The following is a 16,287-nucleotide window of genomic DNA, read 5'->3' as shown; positions in this document are numbered from 1 at the left end:
AATTTCCAGAGCTCCTCCAGTTTGATAAACCTCCCCATTCTGTCTCAAAGTAAGCCAACCAATAGTTAGTATACATTTAGGCAAAAGTATCTAGCCCTGCACCATATTTATCATCCAGCCTGAGCCACTCTGATAGGTCTAGTGCCGGACTAAAGTAGGGTTGTTGCGGGTATCGAAATTTTGATACCCAATCAATACTTTTGTCCTGGTATCGATACGATACAGGGATTTCCATTTTTTATATACTAGACTATGCTGCTGCGCAGTCTAGTATCACAGAACATGAGCACACTGCTGTCAGCGCGCTCATGTTCCCTCAGCAGCACAGGGGAGAAGGAAGCAGTCCCTCCCCCCCCCCTTGTGCTGCTGCTGCCACCAATAGGGAGAGAGGGGCGGAGGAGGGGAGGGCGCACTGCGCCTTCAATGATAGGACGACCTTTTTTATGGGTTTGGACTTAGTTAAGTTACCAGGCTACATAGAGCGGCGCCCAGGGATCCGAACCCACGAAAGTCCGAACCCACGAAAGGCAGTCTTTAACTTTTAATACAGGAGGCAGGTGCCGGCAGCAGAATCACATTGCCGACACCCTGCCTTTCACAGGGAGCTGCGATCAGCAGCAGTTAACCCCTCAGTATTAAAATCATTGGTGGCTCAGTGCCCCCTCCCCCCTCAGTATTAAAATTATTGGTGGCTCAGTGCCCCCTCCCCCCCTCAGTATTAAAATCATTTGTGGCAGTGGCCACAGGGTCCCCTCCTCTTCATTGGTGGCAGTGGCAGCTTCTGATCGGAGCCCCAGCAGTGTAAGCCTGGGGCTCCGATCAGTTACCATGGCAGCCAGGACGCTACTGAGCCCTGGCTCCCTGCTGCTGTGTGAACAGAGCACAGAGCAGCAGGGAGAGTGTAAAGTCCTATTCACCCTGATAGAGCTCTATCAGGGTGACTAGGACAAGGGATGAAAAAACCCCAAGTTCTAGCCCCTAAGGGGGGGAAATAGTTAATAAATAAAAAGTTGTTTTTTTTTAAGTAAAAAAAAAAAAGTATAAATTACAAAAAAATCTATGCAGTGAATTCCGGAACAGAAAAAAATAAAAATTGCGGGATTCGCCATTTTTCAAAAATGCGGAATGCACGTGGCTTTTCTGGTTTATTTTTTTTTGTGTGGTATCGTGGTATTGAATGGTATCGAGTATCGCAATACTTTTTTATGGTATCGAAATCGAATCAAAAATTTGGTATCGCAACAACTCTAGTCTAAAGTAGCGCTACAAGACCCTGGAAACATCGCCATAGTTCTCAGCTTCCTGTATCCTTGCCCGTATTTGAGGAGAATGGAAGCATTTTCAGATTTTCATTGGATTTTAAATATGTTTTTATGGAACATGGATGGAGCATGCTCACTACAGTTCTGCAACAGATCCTGGGATAACTTGCCTACCATAGTCATTTTTGTCTTCCTCTAGGTTGTATATCAATTGTCACGTCTGCACTGCGTTTAGCTGGAAAATGCTGTACAAAATGTGAACTCTAGGGGGGCTAATCCCTTTGCCGTCAATGCTTTGCTGCCTTTCTACACCTAATATATAATCTCATGGTCAAATCAGTTTTGAAGCTGGTGAAAATGAAGGCCATAAGATGAACTAGAAATAAAACCACTTCCGCTGGAAATTGTGATCCTAGATTGGTTTCTGAGTTGAAACGATGTACAGAGCATGGCCTGGGAATAACATTGTGCTGAAATTTTGCCAGGACTTGAGCTATTACAAACCCATAGGGGCTGAATTAAAATGTGAGAAAGGAAAATCTTTGTCAGGGGAGAACTCAGAAGTCAAACTGATGACTGCCTGAGGAAAGAGACTTAATGTCTATACAGGAATTAAAGGGGTCTGTTCACAGCTGCTGAGTCAGTAGCAAACAAACAGAGATAAGGAAAATATCAAATCTATAGAGCAGATAATTAAGTACAATATACCACACTGTAGTAATAGCAAGTAAGTGTCTATCCCTGGGGACCCACCTCTTCTCCTTCCACATTAGAGGACAGCAGAGCTGTAAGTGGTGGTGTTGATCCCTCCCAATCCTAATAAATACCTCACTGTCATAGGGTACATAGATGACATATAGCAAGATGTCACCATCTCTGTGTGGTGTTAATCCCTCCCTATCCTAATAAATACCTCACTGTCATAGGGTACATAGATGACATATAGCAAGATGTCACCATCTATGTGTGGTGTTGATCCCTCCCTATCCTAATAAATACCTCACTGTCATAGGGTACATAGATGACGCGTAGCATGATGTCACCATCTATGGGTGGCAGTACACTAGGCGACAGATGGTTGTATGGTAAGCCTATGTTTATTTAAGAAACAAGACTGGCACCAGCTTCTCTTCTAGAGAGTCATGAGAGGCAGCAACAGGATTCCCCTTTTATCATGTCCAGCTTACACAAGTTGTGTAGTTTATATGTGGCAGAAGAGCATTTGCCTCCACCAACCAAGGACAGAATATGACACATCTGCACCCTTAGGTGGACTTGGAACTTAAAGTGGCCCTGTACAAAAAAAACTAAACGTGGCCCTATGTTGTCCAAATTGACGGAAATCAGGCCAACACAAGTAGGCAGGGCCTACAATCAGTGGCCTACTAAGTAGGGGGCGGTCCGCCCCGGGTATCATCTCTCGGGGGGGGGGGGGGGGAGGTGCCAGAAGCAATGAGCACTTCCATCAATACAGATGGAAGCGATGATTGCTGAAGCGCTGGGAGCTGCGGTCCTATCACTCACCACTGAGCTCCCCACGCTCCTCCTCTCCCTCAGGCTGGTGGCGCACAGAATGGTGAAGCAGGAAGACTTCTCTCCGCTGCACCATTCAGCCTGCAGGCAGAGATCGCGCTGCCGGCCTGTGTGGGGGCAGAGCCTGCAGCCCAGAAATCTGCATAACCTCTGCCCACACCGTGCTGCAGAGCGATCTGTGCCTGCAGGGAAGAGAGGTATTTGAGCTTCAGGAACGGGACAAGGGTAGTAGTTACTGTGGTTTTTTTTGTGTTTTTTTAATACAGAGGAGGTAAAGAGGGCTTTATTACTATGGAGGGGGCACAGTGGACTTTATTACTATGGAGGGGGCACAGAGAGCTTTATTACTATGGAGGGGGCACAGAGGGCTTTATTACTATGGAGGGGGCACACAGGACTTTGACTTTATTACAATGGAAGGGGCACAATGAGCATTTCTACTATGGAGGGGGCACAGAGCCAGAGGGCATTACTACAATGAAGGGGGTACAGTGGGGATTATTACTGTGAAGGGTGCACAATGGGGATTATTACTGTGAAGGGGGCACAAAGAGGGCATTTCAACTGTGAAAGGGGCACAGAGAGGACATAACTACTGTGAGAGGGGCAAAATGTGGGCATAACTACTGTTAGAGGGCACAATGTGGGCATAACTACTGTTAGGGGCACCCATCTGTACAAAAATAACTGTGAAGGTTGTACAATGAGGGCAATACTACTGTGAGGGGGTACAATTTTTTAAAGTATTGAGGGAGGGGGGGCCAAAGAAAGGACCTGCCCCCGGTGACAAACACCCTAGGCACGCCACTGCCTACAATACTGTAGTGCAGCACAAAATACTTTCAATGGGCATTAATTACGAATCCGGCCTTGCGGCAAGTGTCTAGAAATGGATTTCTTTCCATTCAGAATGCATTAGGATAATCCTGATCAGGATTCTTCCGGCATAGGGCCCCGACGACAGAACTCTATGCCGGAACAAAAGAACGCAAGTGTGAAAGAGCCCTAAGCCAGTTGTAGAGAGAGCAAATAAATTTTATTTGTTACGAATTAATTCATCATGTATCTCTATAGATCAGGTATACCCAGGCCACTCTGCCTTAGGGTACAGCCAGTTTTAGAGGTGGGTACTAGTGATACCTGCTTCTACAACAGCCCAGAACAACGCTAGGCAATTGGAGCAAGAAAATGCTCTGATGCTCGACTCCTACATGATTAAGGAATGAAGGGGAGCTCATACCCGCTGCGCTGTCGATGGCGAGCAGGTAAACATGAAGGGAATGCTGCACTTGCACGGAAAGCGGCCTTCTCTTCAAATCCCCAAAAAACCCTTTAACATGAGTTGTATAAGCTCCAGAACATTTCAAGAATTACATATGCCTGGGCCTGACCTACTCGCCCCCTACTTAGTATCTGGTTTAGTCTAACATTGCAGTAAATATCCAGGCAAAAAAACCTCTGACCCCTTGTACGCTGGCACTAATATCTATGTAAAGGTATTTTTGCCTGACGCCACCTTCCTATCCTTGGAATACTACTGTGTTTATTATTATTATTGCAGTTAAAAAAAATTTAGGGTACTTTCACACTTGCGTTGTGAGGATCCGGCAGGCAGTTCCGTCGCCGGAACTGCCTGCCGGATCCGGAAATCCGTATGCAAACGGATATCATTTGTAGACGGATCTGGATGCAGATCCGTCTGACAAATGCATTGAAATTTCAGATCCGTCTCTCCAGTGTCATCCGGAAAAAATTATCCGGTAATTATTTTTTTCGCATTTATAAAGGTCTGCGCATGGATCCGGTTTTCCAGAAAACTTGGTACCGGATCCGGCATTAATACATTTCAATGGGAATTAATGCCGGAATTAGTGTTCCGGAATTTTGGTCAGAGAAAATAATGTTAAGGGACTGAACTGAAGACATCCTGATGCATACTTAATGGCTTGCTCTCCATTCAGAATGCATGGGGATAAAACTGAAGCGTTTTTTTTTCCGGTATTGAGCCCCTGTGACGGAACTCAATACCGGAAAAGAATTACGCTAGTGTGAAAGTACCCAAAGTTTAGCATAATGAGCAAGTTATGAAATTGTATACTAACCAGAAGCTGCTCATTACAATCATACAAACACCTATTATTTATTTCCTATTATTCATAATGTCTATGTGTTCTGCAGCACTTATGACAGAATGTGCTTACAATGATCCCAATTCCCAGCACGGCTCACATTGTAATTTCTCTATAGCCAATTAATGTAAGTATGTTTTTGGAGAGTGGGAGGAAACAGGAGGGCAAAAAAGTAAAAATTTCCATACACTAGATAGATAGATATTAGACAGGAATAGAAATTAGATTGATTGATAAACATTAGATAGATATGAAGTAGATAGATAGATATGAGATAGATGGATAGATATGTGAGATAGCTAGATAGTAGAGATAGATAGAAAGAAAGATAGATAGATAGATAGATAGATAGATAGATATGAGATAGATATGTGATCGATAGAAAGATAGATAATAGAGATAAATAGCTAGATAGTAGAGAGAGAGAGATAGATATGTGATTGATAGAAGGTAGATAGATATGAGAGACATAGATAGATGATAGATCGATAGATGAATATGAGATAGATAGATAATAGAGAGAGATAGATAGATATATAGAAAATTATAGAAGAGAGATAGATAATGTAGAAGATAAATAGATGAATATGAGATAGATAGATAGATAGATAGATAGATAATAGAGAGATAATAGAGAGAGATAGATACTAGAGATAGAGAGATTGATACTAGAGATAATAGATAGATAATGATAGATAGATAGATAGATAGATAGATATTTAAAGATAGATAGATGATGATAGATAGAAGATAGATAGATAATAAAGAGAGATAGATAAATATGAGATAGATATAGAGAGAGAGATACTAGAGATAGATAGATAATGATAGATAGAAGAGAGATAAATAGATATGAGATAGATACAGTCATGTGAAAAAATTAGGACACCCTTTGAAAGCATGTGGTTTTTTGTAACATTTTTAATAAAAGGTTATTTCATCTCCGTTTCAACAATACAGAGAGATTAAAGTAATCCGACTAAACAAAGAAAACTGAAGAAAAGTCTTTTCAAGATCTTCTGTAAATGTCATTCTACAAAAATGCCTATTCTAACTGAGGAAAAAGATAGGACACCCTCACATGTATTCCCTCTTAAATTGGCTCAGATCTCACACAGGTATATCACACCAGGTGCACATAATTAGTAGATCGTTACTCTGCATGTTGAATGAGGCTTGCCCTATTTAAACCTCAGACATTTAGTTTGGTGTGCTCCTGACTGTTGAAGTGAGAGTGAGCACCATGGTGAGAGCAAAAGAGCTGTCAGAGGACTTCAGAAAAAAGATTGTAGCAGCCTATGAGTCTGGGAAGGGATTTAAAAAGATCTCAAAAGATTTTGAAATCAGCCATTCCACTGTCCGGAAGATAGTCTACAAGTGGAGGGCTTTCAAAACAACTGCCAACATGCCCAGGACTGGTCGCCCCAGCAAGTTCACCCCAAGAGCAGACCGCAAGATGCTAAAAGAGGTCTCCAAAAACCCTAAAGTGTCATCTCGAGAACTACAGCAGGCTCTGGCTACTGTTGATGTAGAAGTACATGCCTCTACAATCAGAAAGAGACTGTACAAGTTTAACTTGCATGGGAGGTGTGCAAGGAGGAAACCTTTGCTTTCCAAGAGAAACATCGAGGCCAGACTGACATTTGCCAGAGATAAAGTTGACAAAGACCAGGACTTCTGGAATAATGTTCTTTGGACAGATGAGTCCAAAATTGAATTATTTGGACACAACAGCAGAGGACATGTTTGGCGTAAACCAAACACAGCATTCCAAGAAAAGAACCTCATACCAACTGTGAAGCATGGAGGTGGAAGTGTCATGGTTTGGGGCTGCTTTGCTGCAGCAGGACCTGGTCAGCTCACCATCATAGAATCCACGATGAATTCTACTGTGTATCAGAAGGTGCTTGAAGAACATGTGAGACCATCAGTTAGAAAATTAAAGCTGAAGCGGAACTGGACCATGCAACATGACAATGACCCAAAACATACTAGTAAATCAACCAAAGATTGGCTGAAAAAGAAGAAATGGAGAGTCCTGGAATGGCCAAGTCAAAGTCCAGATTTGAATCCCATTGAGATGCTGTGGGGTGACTTGAAAAGGGCTGTACGTGCAAGAAACCCCTCAAACATCTCACAGCTGAAAAAGTTCTGCATTGAGGAGTGGGGTAAAATTTCCTCAGACCGATGTCGAAGACTGGTAGATGGCTACAAGAACCGTCTCACTGCAGTTATTTCAGCCAAAGGAGGTAACACTCGCTATTAGGGGCAAGGGTGTCCTATCTTTTTCCTCAGTTAGAATAGGCATTTTTGTAGAATGACATTTACAGAAGATCTTGAAAAGACTTTTCTTCAGTTTTCTTTGTTTAGTCGGATTACTTTAATCTCTCTGTATTGTTGAAACGGAGATGAAATAACCTTTTATTAAAAATGTTACAAAAAACCACATGCTTTCAAAGGGTGTCCTAATTTTTTCACATGACTGTAGATAGATAGATATGACATAGATTGATATGGGATAGATAGATAGATAATAGATATGAGAGATAGATAGATAGATAGATAGATATATAGATTATAGATAGATAGATAGATAGATAGATAGATATGAGATAGATGGATAAATATGTGAGATAGATAGATAGATAGATAATAGATATGAGAGATAGATAGATAGATAGATATATAGATATATAGATAGATAGATAGATAGATAGATAGATAGATAGATATGAGATAGATGGATAAATATGTGAGATAGATAGATAGATAGATAGATAGATAATAAATCTATAAATCTCTAGTCTAACCACCAAACTACAGACATAACATCGCATAGAAAAAAATGTAAATGATTCTAGACTCAGTCCAAAAATATCTCCCGTTTACAACATGCGGCATGGAGAATTGACTGTTTTGCTGGCAGTCATTCAGTGCACTCATTTTGGAAGCCCTGGGGCATTGGGGGATTAAAGGTGAGTTAAAATGTTTACATTTGCAGGGTCTAGTGCCAGGGGCCACATGCTCCCCTGCATGCCTGTAGCTGGGGTCTGAAGCACGTTACTCTGATCAGATACAGTAATTAGCCTGGAATTCTGCTTTTCTCTACCAGAACCTCCATAGTCGGTGAAATCTCAGACCTTGTTTATACAGGACGACTCGGCACTAGATTTTTTTTACTGTCTCGCAACTAGAAATCTATCAGAATGACTTCCTACCAACAGAAAAAGGAAGTTGTTACATATTTTATTGGGTGTTTCCAAGAGTATTGTCAAAAAGCGAGCACACGTTACACGAGGACGCCCACACACGTAACAATCACCAGAGTTCTGACTCAACCTCAGCATCAAGGCCCCATGTGTCACTCAGACGGTCAGGTCAGCAGGGACGTGTGGACACTGGGTATTTACTGGGCTTGTTTCATTGATGTTATGGGACTTTCTGGTTTCATTGTTTTTTTGTTGTTGTTTTTTTTGTATTTACCACTGGGCTTTTTTTCCCTTCACCTGAATTTTTATAAAAACTCCAGTTCATGAGCTGAATGTCCCTCATGACTACTCAAATGTCAGGGCAGTACAGGCTAACAATAGGTTATATATATGAATAATATACCACCCACATGTATGAGATGGAATAGTAAGAAAAGAATCATTCTTGTCTTTGGAGGTTTATAGTTCAGCATGTGTAGGACATATTTGTGCTAATAGTTGTATATCACAGATTCAGTAATTTGATCATGTTCCTCCGTAGAACGCCTTCATTAAAGATAGAGAGTGAAGGGGCAGACATACCATATGTGGGTAAAGGAGGCAACTGCCACCTAATGGCTTTTTTATGATTACTGGTTGATTGGCCATCCATCTTAGGCTACTTTCACACCCGAGTTTTGGCTTTCCGTTTGTGAGATACATCATGGGCTCTCACAAGTGGTCCAAAACGGATTAGTTTTGCCCTAATGCATTCTGAATGGAAAAGGATCCTCACAGAATACATCAGTTTGCCTCCGTTCAGTCACCATTCCACTTTAGAGGCGGACACCAAACCGCTGTCCGCTTGACGAAACTGAGCCAAACGGATCACAATGGCACACAATGTAAGTCAGTGGGGACGGATCCGTTTTCTCTCACACAATCTGGCACGACAGAAAACGGATCCGTCTCCCATTGACTTTCAATGGAGTTCATGACGGATCCGTCTTGGCTATGTTACAGATGATACAAACTGTTCCGTTCATGACGGATGCATGCGGTTGTATTATTGTAACGGATCAGTTTTTGCAGATCCATGACGGATCCGCCCAAAACGCGAGTGTGAAAGTAGCCTAATGCGTATGGGCAGATGTTGGAGAAGAGAAAGGTCCTTCCCATACTGTGGAGAAGATCGCTGCATGTCAATGCAGCAGTCTCCTTCACTAACTCCCGACAACCATCTGCTAAATTGTACAGTGTAAAAGGGCCTTTAGGTACATTGGATTTCCATATTCCGAATTATTAGTTCTTCGATATGTTGCCCGCCAGTGTATGGAGTTAATGAAACATAATGAGGGTGTTCTATGATAACCCTAAGGGACCCATGTACTGCTGTTGCTGAGAGCCTCCCACAGAAAAAATAAAAATGTGGCCTCCTACTGGTGCTCACGACCCCAACACAAGAGTCAATGGCTACTTAATTCCATCTTTCTGCAGTAAAAAGGACATGGCAACAACATAAATCGAGATCCAATTCTAAGTTCTTCATCGTATCCATCCTAGCCTGATTATTTTGTTACCAGTATCTTTGGATGACTGTCACAGGATCACTAAAAGATTGCCACAACTACCTCATTATATGAGAATAAGTTGAGTTGTGCCCCCAATCATTGCTCCAAACCAGCTCCAACAGAGGATCAAATACCAACATGACATTGGGCACCCTTCTGGTGGTGGATGACACAACTTCACCCCTAAAACCTGGATCAGGGAGACTTGGTGCTTTTGGCTTCATTTCTTTTCCATGTTCATTGAGGTATGTCCCATTGCCCACAGTTGGAACCACTCGCCCACCTCGCTCCAGAGGCGTTATAGCAGCCACATGGTCTGCCTTGATGGTACATACACCCATGCCCTAAACAAAAGGGTCCAATCATTTAGTTAATGTCCATAATCCTCTAGCTCTTATTGACCTCTTACTTCAGTACTTTCATAACTTGGAAAGGCAAAAACAACATGGAGCCAAGGCCATATATATATATATATATATATATATATATAGGTTAAAGGGTAATTCCTAAGTGATGTCACGCATATGGTCATTGCACTGATTGAGGATCTTAGGTTCCAGACCCCATCAATGTTATTCCCAGAGACATCTTGTTCTTCAGCTCCCAGTAAAGGTCCAAGGTTTGAAATGTGGATTCTGAGGTAATCAATTTGTTTACAGAGAGAAAATGGTACAATGCCAGAAAAGTCATAAGATAGCAACCTACGGTAAGTAACCTCTATATTGATTAACAAGAACTTGAAGCATTACTCAAAGACTGATCGAGTACTACATAGTGACAACTGGTGAAGGAGGCATGTAATTTTACACAGTTACCATATAACTAAATGGTGCATGCTATCTCACCTACGCATATAAAGAGCGGCAAATCGTACAGTACTCGTAGCGTTAGACATACCATAAGTAAACCCTGTGATTGTGCACGGAATATGAATTATCTGCAAACACAAATCAGCAAGGGGTACTCAACGCTACAGTATTTAACATCTGTCAGCAGCCACTGGGCAGCAGTGCAAGATGAATTTGTACTTTCTCTAATAAAACCTCAAACATCTGTAGTTAATCCACCAATTTGGTGTACATAAATGTTAGCAATTCCACGAGGATGTACCATGGGATGGAATGGCATGGTATGGACTCCAGGTGCAAGGAGTAGAGGGGCACCACTGGCATCAGTTAATCCACCCATTCAGAGTAAATGTTAGCAATTCCACGAGGATGTACCATGGGCTGGACTGGCAGGGTATGGACTCCAGGTGCTGGGTGGAGAGGGGCACCACTGGCATCAGTTATTCCACCTATTCAGAGTAAATGTTAGCAATTCCACGAGGATGTACCATGGGGTGGACTGGCAGGGTATAGACTCCAGGTGCAAGGAGTAGAGGGGCACCACTGGCATCAGTTAATCCACCCAATCAGTGTAAATGTTAGCTATTCCTCAAGGATGTACCATGGGGTGGACTGGGAGGGTATGGACTCCAGCTGCAAGGAGTAGAGGGGCACCAGTTGCATCAGATGCAAGGGTTAGCAATACATACTAAGACTTGCTTGCATGACGGAGTGCGGGCAGCCATCCAGCAACAGGTGACATGCAAATCCATGGATGAACATAGTATACAGCGGTGTGTATGCATTACCATCCCCAACCCTAGTACACTATCTCTAAAACTGAATCCTTGCCCTAGTTAAAGAAATTCTAGCTTATTCCTTGAGTTTGAGTTTAGTTGTTTACGGGGAACTCCATATAAAATGCTGCAGAGAGCATAATGCGCCCCAGTAGAACTGGACCTCAGTCCTAGATCTCCTTAGATAGGAGTGCTATCCCTTTATGACTAGGGATGCCAGGAGAGGAGGTTCTGTAAACTGTCCCATCACTTGTGAGAAGGGTAGCTTGACCCTCAGACTGGTTCCCACCTACCATGTTTACTGTTATTGTAGTGTATGCGAATAGGTTAAATGTACCCATTAGAAAGAACAATGAGGTGAACCAGACCTAAGCCCCTCAACCCTCCACAGGCCTTGTACCAGCTGCAGAGACTGTCTCTATGGCTGCTGGGTTTACAGATAACAGCTGTGACTTGTCTACTTAGCGTCCATTTGGCACCCAGAGTGCCTAGGATTTAAGACTTCCATTCATTGACCTGGATGGGCCATAGTGAGAGGGGGAACATTTGTGACACTAGTCCCCCAGGGGATAACTAAGGATTGGGCAGCCTGAATGCCAACATACTCGATGCATGCTATTGTCCAGCTGCCTGCATAACTAATATACTCTAAGTCTAACCCCAACCGACCCCTGCAGCTATGGCCCCCCAAGATGGTTGCTCTGATGATGTCATTAAATATGGGTGCACAGGAAACCCAATGCACACCAGGCACGGAGAAGCATTACACACAGTGCTCCATTATTGCTGCCATCAACACTGTTCTGAACATCAATAACATGTGTCACATATCATATATCAATGCAAAGGACATGACACACAGCACTGTGACTATGTGTACTGTGACCGGCTGCTGTAGAAGTACAATGCTATGTGACTGCTGGAGACAGATACTGCAGTGAATGCGTGGGTGCCTTTACACAACTGCAAATCCATAAGACATTTCACCAACACTGATGGACCGCTGTATTGTTTCCGGTTAGATATTGTATGGTGTTGTTGTGTGTTTTATGTTATTTGTATGTATCATGGTTGTTACTGCGTAAATATATGTGTGGCTATTTATATATATATATATATATATATATGATGACTGAGTGAGTGTATGTCTGTGTGTATGTATGTAGAGTATGTTTGTATGTCTGTAAGTGTATATGTGTGTATGTAGATTGTGTGTATGTATGTAGAGTATGTCTGTCTGTATGTGTGTGTGTGTATGTAAGTGTATCTGTGTGTATGTAGAGTACGTCTTTGTCTGTGCACATAGAGTGTATGTCTGTGTGTGTATGTAATTGTACTGTATGTGTGTATGTAATTGTACTGTATGTGTGTATGTAGAGTATGTCTGTGTGTGTGTGAACAGAGTGCATGTGTGTGTGTAAGTGTATGTGTGTGTATGTAGAGTATGTCTGTCTGTATGTGTGTATGTAAGTGTATCTGTGTGTATGTAGAGTATGTCTGTGTGTGTGCACAGAGTGCATGTGTGTGTGTAAGTGTATGTGTGTGTATATAGAGTATGTCTGTGTGTGCCCATAGAGTGTATGTGTGTGTATGTGTAAAGGACATACAGAAAGTGGGTGTGTGCACGTAGCATGCAGATCTCAGTGTGTGTACCCAGGTTGTGATTATGTGTGTTTGTACAAAGAGAATATATCTGTATGTGTATGTAGAATGTATGTAAATAGCATGTATGTCCGTGTATGTATGTGTATATAGGTATACGGAGTGTATGTGTGCCCATAGCATGTAAGTCTGTGTCATGTAGTACACAGGTTGTATGTTTGTGTGTGTGTATGTACAGTATGTGTCTGTCCATATAGCATATGGTAGTTTATAGCTATACAGCCTACATGCGCGCGCAGCATTTATTATACATTTACCTACCAGTTCAACATCAAACATTACAAATACCAGCTACACTCAGCAACACACTAAACAGAGCTATAAACTACATGTGGATAAAGAACGCCATTCATTGACACACTGTACGAGACATACAACACACCTATGAATGTGTGCAACATACAAGCACAGGTCTAAATACCAAGCTGCTTGTGTAAGCCTCAGAGGACGCCAATGCTCCCTCAGGCTAAATGCCACCAAAAAAAGCTTGAAGAACATTGATGCAGCATGTAGTCGCTGTGCCAGTGTGAGTAAACAAGCCTTAAAACCATTATGAATGAAGAGCCCAGAGCTGCGGCAACCGCACAGAGACCACCAGTGATCAACAATTATGTGAGAACCAGAGGAGAGCGCAGGAAAAGGGAGAATTGATTGACCATTGATAATGCCATAATAAACAATAAGCTGGGGATAACCTCTAGTGGGCATGGGGAATTCATTCTCTATACAGGTGTCACTGTGTGGAAAATGCTGCCTGCAATCAATATGCACATACTGAGCTGTACACTCAGTACTACTGGGTATACATCCAACCTGGGAGACATACTGGAGGCACATTGACGCAATCAAGGTCAGTTATTTGGCCCCATAGATGGCCTGTTATCAATGCAGATCTGTACCTTTTCTGTAGTCTTTCATGGGGAGAGTGGTAAGGGATAGAGAATAGTCTATTGTAAGATGATCACCTTAGCTAAAGTCATATTAGGCTGTTTTTAAATCTTTAGAAGGCATCACTCAGTCTGCAATCTATCTCTTCACCAATTGGCACCCTGCATGGGGTTGTGGCATCAAAAAGCCATGGCACAGACACAGCACAGGTAACCACCAAATAAAAATCGTTCTCTATAGCAGATAGCAAAAAGATCCCCCCCCCCCCCCCCCCAGCGTATACAATGCAAACCTTTAAATGCTGTGCATGGGTTGAAGACCATTATAAAGAGGCAATGGATGACCACCTTGAATATTAATGGGCTAGGAACCATTACTTTAGTGCTTACATAGTTGCTACTACTCACCACTTGCATTTTTACCACATATAAGGTGCTGGAAAGGTTGAAGCAAACCCCAGAGCTCCGAATCATTGCTAATTGCTTGTTCAAAGGATTCTGGAGTAAAGTTTGGGGCCTCATTTTCCTTCTCTGGGCGAGGCATGGCGAGGACCCTCTTATAGATTTCCTTGAAAAGGGTTTCCATGCAGGCAGTCAGGTAGATGGCAGAGTGTTCATGGATCCTAAGGGCCACCCTACTGTCCACCATCCACCTATAGAACTTCCCAACCAAAAAAGTCAGGCCACAGCGCACCGATTTGCCTCTACTAAGTCTGTCCCCAGTGCTCATGTTGTATAGGGAAAGGGCACTAAGAGCTGAGGCAGTGCAACTGGAAGATAGCGACCATGCCAACACAATCTCCATGGCACTTTGGATCTCATACTTGGTGCATTTGGCAAATCGTAGGCTCAGTCGCTGAGCCTCTTTGGCAATCCTAACAAGAGACCTGCTGACCAGGGTTGACAGCTTGGAGAGGACATCTCTGCTGGCACTAGTCAATATCTGCTCTTTCTTCAAAAGAGCTTCAAGCTCCTCAAGGCTCCAGGGGACTTCCTCAAGGTCAGGCAGCCTGGAGCACTGTCCTGAGCAGTCCAGGACCTCCGAGTCTTCAGCCAGGACAGTATTGACCGTGTCAAAGCTGTTGTGTCTACTGTGCATGGAGTCAGTTAGAAGCCAGCAGTTTCCTCCATGGGCATAAGCTACCGGGTGAGAATCAGAACACAGGGACAAGTTGGAAGACCTGATGGAATCAGCAGCACCACCATAACCAGAATCCAGGGTCAAATCTTCCAGCGTCCTCACAGCTGTCTTACCTCTTCTTGCCATAACTGCACTTCATACTGCACCAGTAAAACTAAAGGGAGGAAAAAAAAGGAGCAACTGCTGCAGTTATTTATCTCCAGATGCCACTTGCAGGGAAGACTCCCTTAAAGGAACTGCTCAGCCGCACGGTTTTCCTCCCTCCGAGACACGGCGACACGAGCAGAAAAGTCCGATGTGAGGAGCTATTTCCTCCAGCAGCTCTGCAGCCAGCACTGAGCCCTGCACTGCATCATAGCAGGCAGCAGACACTGAGAGACTGGGCTCCGGCGAGGGGGCGTGGCCTGGTGGACGTGGAGCGGGGATTGGCCGGCGGCGGAAGAATGAGCAGCAGCAGCGCAAGGCGAGTGACAGTAGGAATGTCAGCTACTCAGAGGGGAGCGACGGCGCTGCGATCAGGGAACCAGATGGAATTGTTCTCATCCTCCTCTTCTTACACCACACTGCAGCAAGGAGGCAAATGGCATGATCCATTTATTATATTACCAGGTTATTGCAACCTGTTGCAATAGTCTGCAGCCCTAAGGTTGGGGCTGTATAACGATAAGGCGTAGTCATGGAATGATGTTGCATCCCATTAGGAAGCTTTCAGTTGCTCAGAGTGCAATTTAATAAAGCCATTAGTAATCCAGTTGCACCCAGTCCGGGGTGGGCGCGGAGGGCAGAGCGCCCCTTGCTCTCTAAAAGCTTGTGACAGAAGTCCACATTTCTGTTTCTCTAAATGTAACTGTATGAGGGCTCATTTAGATGGCCGCACGTTTGTTTGCGGATTAGATGAGGACGCGTCCACTTCTATGGGGCCCCCAAAAGATGCAGGCTTTTCTTCCGTTCCACGACCCCACAAAACAAATAAAACACGTCCTATACTTGTCAGTGAAAGTTAGGACGTCCCACCCCCTTTGAAGCCTATGGGTCCGCCAAAATGCGGAACGCAATCTTTTTTTTTTTTTTCGAGGACATGCTGAGCTGCCCGCAAAAAAAAAACGGAACTGCATTTTTGCTGACAGCAATAAACATACGGCCATCTGAATGAGCCCTTAATTAGAGGAAATTCGTCCGAAGCTGCCAATTCCAGCATTATCTGGCAACTGTCTAATGAGTACAGTGTGGTGGTCTTGATTCCACCTAGGCAGCACCAGGGAGAAAGAATGATCAGGCATACTGCAGCTC

General features: G+C 43.4%; 1 protein-coding gene across 2 annotated transcripts in view; it reads right to left on the bottom strand.

Annotated features, from left to right (window-relative positions):
- The window catches only part of BTBD11 (BTB domain containing 11), a 199,944-nt gene extending 184,605 nt beyond the window's left edge, over nucleotides 1-15,339 (bottom strand). For both annotated transcript variants that reach the window (XM_044281276.1, XM_044281277.1), the window contains exon 1: nucleotides 14,265-15,339. In XM_044281276.1, coding sequence (XP_044137211.1) covers nucleotides 14,265-15,123 — 859 coding nt within the window. In that variant the 5' untranslated portion in view covers nucleotides 15,124-15,339. The remainder of the gene's footprint in view (nucleotides 1-14,264) is intronic.
- Nucleotides 15,340-16,287: the final 948 nt, after the last annotated feature.

This window comes from Bufo gargarizans, chromosome 2 (assembly GCF_014858855.1).
Source record: "Bufo gargarizans isolate SCDJY-AF-19 chromosome 2, ASM1485885v1, whole genome shotgun sequence".
Classification (NCBI taxonomy): Eukaryota; Metazoa; Chordata; class Amphibia; order Anura; family Bufonidae; genus Bufo; species Bufo gargarizans.
This window is presented reverse-complemented; position numbering and strand designations above follow the sequence as displayed.